Below are 8,572 nucleotides of genomic sequence, written 5' to 3'. Positions count from 1 at the left end.
CCCCCCCCCAAGCAAGCTGGGGGGGGGCGGGGGAATAAAAAATAAATTGTTACGGAAATTAACGGGGGGGCACATCTTATTATTATTATTATTATTTAATTATTATTATTATCTTTAAAGTTGTTAAATGATACAAATATTATGCCTGAATGTATCCTTTCAACTTGACAGCTCAAGGAAGTTACCTAGCTTTAAAATAATATAAAATCAACTCCTTGCCAGTTTCCTCCATTCCAAAGCTATTTTCCCCTTGGAAAAGGACTCCAGGAAGTTGCCAGAGGTGACAATTGCTGGGCTCATTGTTAGCCAAGGGAAGCCAAATCTCATCACCTGACTCGCCTCAACCTCCAGACATGCAAAGGAAGTTCTATTGTACTTTTGGGTGGTGGGCACTTAAGACATATTTGTCTATGCTAATCTTATACCTGAGTCTTGCCGTGCCATGTCTGCTTATGCTAATCTTGTACCAAGGACTTGTCTGGACATGTTTGCCAAAGTTAACCCCTCCCCTTTTGTGACATGTCAGTGATGTAGCAATGATGCTGTAGGAACTGTATTCTGGGATATGGTGGGAAAGTTTTAAAAGTCTTTGTCACCCCATCCTGGGGATTCAAACTTTGGTCTACAGCTATTTGCTCCGGTTGGCTGGAATCCTTCCTTTATTCCGCAGGGACTCGTGGGCTCTGCCCGACGAGCTGGGTGACTGAGCAGCCTCACACCTAGATTTTTCCGTAACAAAATGTTTGTGGAACTTTTGTAATTTACCTAGGAGACTCCTGTAAGCAGATGGAAACATTAGCAGGATTGCAATACCACTTGTAATGTAGTAATTATTATTATGGACAAAATGGAGAGGCATAAAATATGGATTACTAAATAATACGGATATGCAGTTGAAAAGGTTGACAGTAGGCCCCATGGAGGGGAAAGTGGGAAGTCCAGGGATTCAGAGAAATCTCTAAATATGGATATGTATTTTGCATTGTTAGAACTGTAAAATCAAATAAAAATTACTTCAAAAAAATATGTCGGTAACTTGGGGAGGAATGATCTTGCACTGTTGAGATTGCCGTGTTCCTTCATGCCATCAGATTTATCTGAATTTTTAAAAATAAACCATGTGTTTTTGTGTGTATTCTCACTGAGTAGCAGATCCATCTGAAGTGTAATTTCAGCACTTATTAGAATGATCTCAAACTGCCAGCTAGCTGCTAAGATAGTACACACAGCCATTGCTTCCAGAGTAAATAAAGGAGTAAACTGTTTTCAGGGATTTAGAAAGCACACTAGTACCATTATACTTGACCATTTTTATCTTGTTTATTTACCAGTCTGAAATGGAATGCAATGACCAAAGTACATCATTAAACCTGCAGAGATTTACTTTCTTGCACAATGGGGTTGGTTATTTATTTAGCTGTATATTTTCACTGCCTTTCTTGCATACCAGGGTTAAATATTGACTTCCTGGAAGACACAGGATGATGAAATGAGAGGCTCCGTAATTACTCTTCGCAGGCTTGCCCTATTAATTTTAACAGATAACTTGGGAAACCTTTCACATCTTTATGATTTGAGTTTGAGATGGAGCAGATGGAAATGTTCCTAAGAAGATATATAGGGATATAGTTTATATATAGTACTTGTAAAGGGCTATCCTATTCAGCAGGGCCTTTTTTCAGGGGGGGCTCACCTGAACTCATTTCCAGCACCTCTCAAGAGAACAAGGGAGGCATTCATGGCGAGTCCCAGCACCTCTTTTTCTAGAAAAATAGCACTCCTCTTCAGGACTATTGTGCAATAGAAAGTACATTTCCCTTCTCATTGGATTCTTTGCCTGCCATTTTTAACTTGCACCCACCACTTACTAATTAGTGAACTTTGGCCCTAGCATCTGGAGTCCAATTTCCTTCCAAAGATTTGGGTGCTATTTGGTCTTCTCTTTCTCTCTCAGTGTCCTTCCCATGGTGTAGTATTCTAGGTTTGGCTGCATATCTGTGAACTGAGCTATGCGATTTGCCATGGCAAAAAAGGCTGAAATGGCGCCTATGTCCCAGGCATCTTCTCGGTCAAACCCATGTGCCTCCAGCTTCTGAAAGTGTTCTTTGGTGATGGTATCTGCTCGACAGACAGCCAGTGCAAACTCGAGCATGGCTAGCTCACGATCACTTAGGTCAGCCATTTTCCAGTTCACCGTGATCTGCACAGAAACAAACCAGCAGGAAATCATAAACACAGCTGCTGGGGTACGTAATGGCCAAGTGTGGGACATAAAGGACATATATACAGGCAGCATCCCACCAGTGACAAACAGACCAAGGGCTGAAAATAAGGATTAGGGAGTGGCCTTGAATAGGAACTGCAATGCATCGCTGCAAAGAAGTAAAGTGCTTCCCCAATCTTTGCTCTTGTTTTGGGTTTTTGGCATTTGGCAGTCTCAAGAAACAATGGAGTGCGCCTCCGGGGGTGAAGTCAAACCACTAAGTTAGCAGCAGTGATTTGACCTCCCTAGGACGCAAGCCTGGGCAGTGTGTATGGAGGTCCAGGGATGCTCAGACAACTAGACCCACCATCTCAGCCTCGCTGATGTGGTCCAAAAGAAAGCAGAGCAACATGATTACAACCAGCTTGGCTGTACAGAAAAGGGAATATTGCCAAGTGCAACTCCTCAGCTTTGTGGCATGAGAATTAGCACCTAGCAAACTGCCCCTTTCCATACAATTCTTAGCCTTGGGCAAGGGCCTTTTTAAACACTGCGGCATAAGACTTTTAAATGCACTTATCTAGTTATAAAGTGCCCAGCATCTTGCAATGTTATAGTCTTCCCCAACCTGCTGCTTTTAGATGGACTCCAATTTCCATCTGCTGCAGCCAGCTCAGTCAATGATCAGGAATGATAGAAGTTCCACTACAAAACATCTGGAGGCCACCAGGTTAGAGAAAGCTAATATAAACTAATCATAGGTTTGTATAAATATGAATATAATAAATTATAATCCCATAATTTTTGTTCAGTAATCTTTTGAAGTTTCTTTTAAATTGCTATGCAGTGGTACCTCGGTTTACGAACAGTCCTGTTTACGAACTATTCGGTTTACGAACTCCGCAAAACCGGAAGTAGTGTCCCGGTTTGTGAACTTTACCTCGGTCTACAAACAGATGCCGAACAGTGGAAGGGCACTGGCAGCGGGAGGCCTCATTAGGGAAAGTGCACCTTGGTTTAAGAATGGATTTGGTTTAAGAACGGATTTGGTTTAAGAACGGACTAAGTTCGTAAACCGAGGTACCACTGTATATGCTAATTTACAATCATATTTCCAGTGCACTGCACAAAAAGGAAAAAAACCTACTATAAAGATTTCACCAGAATAATTTGCATAAACTAGCATTCAAATTCAGACTCAAGTCCCCTTCATGCAATTCATTCATCTCTCTCTCTCTCTTTTTCTTGCAAGCTGTAGGTAGAGCCCGGATTTTTGCCTGAACCTGGAACAAGCGCAGAAGCAAGGTGGCAAGTGGAAGCTTGCTAGTTAAAACAGCACAGAAGTGAAGCGCACACATACACACTAAGACTAGCAAATACGGTTTCTCGCCTGATCTGCCAGCACTGGTTTCTTAGAGTACATCCGATGTAAGGCACCATGTGCAATTGCACAGTAGGGAACCTTGTTTGCAACACTCGTAGCCACGATAATGAGCTCTTTGTCAGCCATGCTAAGGTTTCCTGTGGGAGGAAAGACATGCAAAGGGTGGGTCATATATCTAGTCATGGGAATGAGTCACTTAATCCTGGGATTATGCACTTATACCCTGTATCTGAGTTTGAGGGTACTATGCATCTGTTCTATAATTGCTTTAGTGCCTAGGTTTTCAACCAGTGTGCTGTAGCACCCTGGGGTGATTTGAATAATAATGATGATGATGATGATAATAATAATAATAATAATAATAATAATAATAATATTTATATCCCGCCCTCCCCAGCCAAAGCCGGGCTCAGAGCGGCTAACAACAGTAAAATGATACAACATTCTAAAATCATTTCATTATAAAATCAGTTCAAATCAGATTAATGGCAACCATTGGGCTAGAGTTCTGTGAGGATTGCCAAAGGAGGGAGTCAGTCTGTGCCTTGGCCAAAGGCCTGATGGAACAGCTCTGTCTTGCAGGCCCTGCGGTAAGATGTCAAGTCCCGCAGGGCCCTGGGAGCCAGTGTGGTGTAGTGGTTAAGAGCGGTAGTCTCGTAATCTGGGGAACCGGGTTCGCTTCCTCGCTCCTCCACACGCAGCTGCTGGGTGACCTTGGGCCAGTCACACTTCTCTGAAGTCTCTCAGCCCCCCACACCTCACAGAGTGTTTGTTGTGGGGGAGGAAGGGGAAGGAGAATGTTAGCCGCTTTGAGACTCCTTAAAGGGAGTGAAAGGCGGGATATCAAATCCAAACTCTTCTTCCTCTTCTTCTGGTCTCTTGTGACAGAGCGTTCCACCAGATCGGAGCCACAGCCGAAAAAGCCCTGGCTCGGGTGCTGTGAACAGCACTGGCCCCATCCTGCCCTCATTCCTTCCCTCCTCTCAAGTTCTGGGTGTTGTCTAAGTCAGCTTGGTTTCATTTCTGATGAGGGGGTGGGAGAAAACTGAAGCCCCAGAGCGCCTTAAAAGCTTAGGGAGTCCCAGGTCCACCTTGAGGCATCTCGTTCATGGTATGATGCAACTCAGAAACCTAAGGACCTTCTCCAGATCGGCCCAATTTCCCCTATAATTTGGAGTGCACACAGAGCCGATGCTCACCCCAGCATATTTTGGTGTGAACTACTCTGGGATTTCTCTTTTTTTATGAGAACTGGTATAAAAATAGAAAAGTAGATGATAATAAAATTGCCACTGGGGGTTTATGACTGTTGGGACAGGAAAGAAGATCATAGTCTGATCGCCATGCTTACCTGTCTGCTTGTTCACGACGGCACTGAAATAAGTAAGGAATGCTCTGAGTTCTACTGGGCGGTGAGACATCACCTTGAGCACGTTGGGCAAAAACCCACGCTGTTCGGGAATCGAGGGGTGGGGGGGAAAGCAAGTCAAGACACCTTGAAATTGCTGTTAAGGGAAGAGTCTATACAATGCCATCCATTCTCAGATATGGCACAATTAGCTAAGGGCCATTCGCTAGAAAACTGCAGGATGATGCCAAGTCTCTCATTCCGAATCATCCAAGCAGTGGAGAGGAGCCACAGCTGACGTGCTTTGCAGAGAAGATCCTAATTTCTCAGCCTAATCTCTCTACTCAGAAGAATCAGGCAGTGGTAGAGTCCGCTGTCTGAGGCTCTGCAGAGTTGCTACCAGCCAGAATAGACCAGACATGGGGAACATGCTTGATGCTTTACTGTGCTTAATGTGTTTAATTACCGTATTTTTCGCTCTATAAGACGCACCTAGTTTTTAGAGGAGGAAAACAAGAAAAAAATATTCTGAACGAAACGTTGGATGTATGATTTTTGTGGTTCATGCTGTGGCCACAGATATGTGATTTGATGGTGAGTTTGGGGTAGCCCAATGCAAAAATCCTGAGGAACCATGTGGATCCGTGCTTTGTAACCACCAGTGGCGTAGCGTGGGTTGTCAGCACCCGGGGCAAGGCAAGTAATTTGCGCCCCCTAACCCGTGGATTTGCGCCCCCTAACCCGTGGATTTGCGCCCCCTAACCCTAACCCCCAGATGTTGCGCCCGGTGCGGCCGGCCCCCCCTGCACCCCCCACGCTACGCCACTGGTAACCACGTTTTTGCACCATTGCGGCCCCACGAAACAGTGGATGTGTGGGGTTTTTTTGGTGCAGATTGTAGCCATGGATATGCTATGTGATCTGATGGTGAATTTCGGGTGCCACAATGCAAAAATCCTGAGGATCCATGGGCTTTTACCTCTCCCCTCCCAGGCAGCCTCCTTTATCGCTAGCGTCCCTTATCTCTCTCCCGATCGCTTACCGATCAGCTGCTTCCTTTCAACACTCCCTTCCCTCTTGTTTGCCTTAGTGTCTTTTCCTTAGCTGGAGCAGTTTTTTGCTCCTCCTTTTCTTCTAATTTCTCTCCTCATTGCTTTAGTATTCCTGTCTCCTCTCCTTGCAAGTTTGCTGTCTTTACCTCCCCACTCCCAGGCAGCCTCCTTTATTGCTAGCGTCCCTTATCTCCCTCCCCGATCACTTGCCGATCGGCGGCTTTGTTTCAACACCCACTTTCCTCCCCCCCAAAAAAGCATGATCTGCTTTTCGCCCCTGGGCAATTCAGCTCCAGGGACCATGTATTTGCTCCATAAGATGCACAGACATTTCCCCTTACTTTTTAGGAAGAAAAAAGTGTGCCTTATGGAGCGGAAAATACGATAACCTTTGACCCTCCAGATGTTGCTGAACTACAACTTTCATAGCCCTAGGAAGCATGGCCAGGGGTGCTGTGAGCTGTAGTTCAGTTCAACAAAACCATGCGGGACAAGGCAAATAAATTGGCTGACCTGGGATTAAGGCAGCTTTTAAATAAAGTCTAGCGAGTATTCTTTGCTGCAATTTTGCAAGCCTCTGACACGCTAAACCTAATAGAGTGAACCGGTTGGCCTGCTAGGTGCTCAGCTGTCTTATAAGGTGATTCCAGTATGTAAGTCTTACCTTTGCTTCTTCTCTCTTCATAAGCTCTGCTATATCGTTTGGCAAATCCTCCTCCTTAGGTAGCGGAAAGCGCTCAGTCGACTTGGTGGCGTTCCTCTCGCCTGTGCTATATGCATGGTTTGAGGATACAGTTCTGGGTCTTACCCCAAAGCTCCCCAACGCACCAGGAGGCAGGAGCTAAAACACGGAAAGGAAGAAATGACCCATTTGCCGTAGTATCGTGCAAAGTTGGCTCCGTCAGCTTCAAGCGCTATTTGTAAAACGATTAACTGCACAGTTTAGGGCCTGAAAAAACTCTTTGGCACAGGGATTGGGAACCTATAGCTGTACAGGTGTTGCTTGACTTCCGCTCCCATGATCACTGACCATTGGGCAACATCTGGAGGGCCACAGGTTCCTCATCTCTGCAATAAAGCAATCTGATGAAAAGAGCTTGGAATCATAGAATTCTTGAGCTGGAAGGGACCCGGCAACCTTGGCGTTATCAGCACCATGCCCTTATTTAGGTAGAAATATCCTCTATTCTTTTGCAATGAAACAGACGTTTGTGCAATCCGAGATATGGGGAAATTGTGCTCTTAACGCTTACAGGAGTCAGGTATTTGTGTAACGGCCAGATAGCAACATAAGGAAACACTCTTTCTGCTGTTAAGATTAAAAGTTGATCCCACTGACATCTTGTTCCGAGGCATATTTATGGAGTAGTAAAGGCCCATTTGGGACGCGGGTGGCACTGTGGGTTAAACCACAGAGCCTAGGACTTGCCAATCAGAAGGTCAGCGGTTCGAATCCCCGCGATGGGGTGAGCTCCTGTTGCTCGGTCCCTGCTCCTGCCAACCTAGCAGTTCGAAAGCATGTCAAAGTGCAAGTAGATAAATAAGTACTGCTCCAGCGGGAAGGTAAATGGCGTTTCCGTGCGCTGCTCTGGTTTGCCAGAAGCGGCTTAGTCATGCTGGCCACATGACCCGGAAGCTGAACACCAGCTCCGTCGGCCAGTAAAGCGAGATGAGCGCCACAACCCCAGAGTCAGCCACGACTGGACCTAATGGTCAGGGGTCCCTTTACCTTTACCCTCAAAAGACCAGTTGTGCTGAGGCAATAAATAATGAAAAGGGCACGTAGAGATGCTCCGCAGCATCGCTGGAAGGGCTCCCCACTTTCTCCCTCTTCGATTTACTTTAATGGTTGCGCGTGGCATATAGGTGACCAGAGGGCGGTGCGGGGGAAACAATGCAAGGCAAAACTGGAGAAATCAAGTCCCTCGGCTTTGGCATTTGGCACTCACTCTCCTTAAAAATAAGTTTTGCACCTCTCGCCCTCGGAGGAGCGCACCAGCTTTTCAGAACCAGCGCTGCAGCCATCTGATCTCCCAGCCCGGCAATATACTGTCCTAAGCTAGGGGGGTGAATGGTCTGACTCCATGTAATGACTCAGTGTCACCTGTCTGGCCAGGGGCTGAACTAGATTGACTTGATCCAGGTGCCCTCGGTCGCGCAAAGACGCACGGAGCCAATGGCACCGCTGCGCCAAGGAGACGCGCGCCCCTTTCTGGACCACTGCCATCCTCCGAAGCGCGCATCGGCAGCCAGGGTTGAACGCCTGTGGCGATGGAGATACTCACGGAGGGAGAGCCCCGACGGCCGAACTGCGGGAGGCTGCTGCGGAGAAGCCGCCACATTCCCAAACCGCGGCTGTTTTCCTTGCGCTCCTGGGCGGCACCGACGGAGAGCCGTTTTCTAGTAACCCAGCCAAGCGCGCTTGCAGGACGACGTCTCCCCTAGCCCGCCCACATTTCGACACTTCCCCAGTTGCAAGGGGGGGGGAAAATCTATTTAGACCACAAGGAACAGCAGCCCGTGGAAAAGGAAAGAGTAGCAAGTCCCGCCCTGTTGAAATCCCTTAGTGTTCCACAGCAGGAGTG

The 8,572-nt window shown here is 46.6% G+C and overlaps 1 protein-coding gene across 1 annotated transcript; it reads right to left on the bottom strand.

Annotated features, from left to right (window-relative positions):
- Positions 1-1,295: 1,295 nt before the first annotated feature.
- LOC308576916 (uncharacterized protein) lies at positions 1,296-8,396 on the bottom strand. The gene is made up of 5 exons (XM_081177013.1): positions 8,273-8,396; positions 6,652-6,828; positions 4,939-5,038; positions 3,594-3,724; positions 1,296-2,200 (listed from the first exon to the last, which is right to left on the bottom strand). Exons 1-5 carry the CDS (start codon positions 8,327-8,329, stop codon positions 1,928-1,930), a joined length of 738 nt encoding a protein of 245 aa, XP_081033139.1. The 5' UTR covers positions 8,330-8,396; the 3' UTR covers positions 1,296-1,927.
- Between the last annotated feature and the right edge of the window lie 176 nt (positions 8,397-8,572).

This window comes from Podarcis bocagei, assembly GCF_964188305.1.
Source record: "Podarcis bocagei genome assembly, chromosome: 17".
NCBI lineage: Eukaryota > Metazoa > Chordata > Lepidosauria > Squamata > Lacertidae > Podarcis > Podarcis bocagei.
Note: the sequence above shows the minus strand (reverse complement) of the source record. Positions and strands in the feature narration are given on the sequence as shown.

Coding starts and splice junctions, on each gene's coding strand:
- LOC308576916 (XM_081177013.1), bottom strand. CDS start 8,329: ATGTGGCGGCTTCTCCGCAGCAGCCTCCCGCAGTTCGGCCGTCGGGGC. Junction 5,039..6,651: donor TGAAGAGAGAAGAAGCAAAG/GTAAGACTTACA, acceptor ATTCCCGAACAG/CGTGGGTTTTTGCCCAACGT. Junction 2,201..3,593: donor AACCAGTGCTGGCAGATCAG/GCGAGAAACCGT, acceptor GTTTCTGTGCAG/ATCACGGTGAACTGGAAAAT.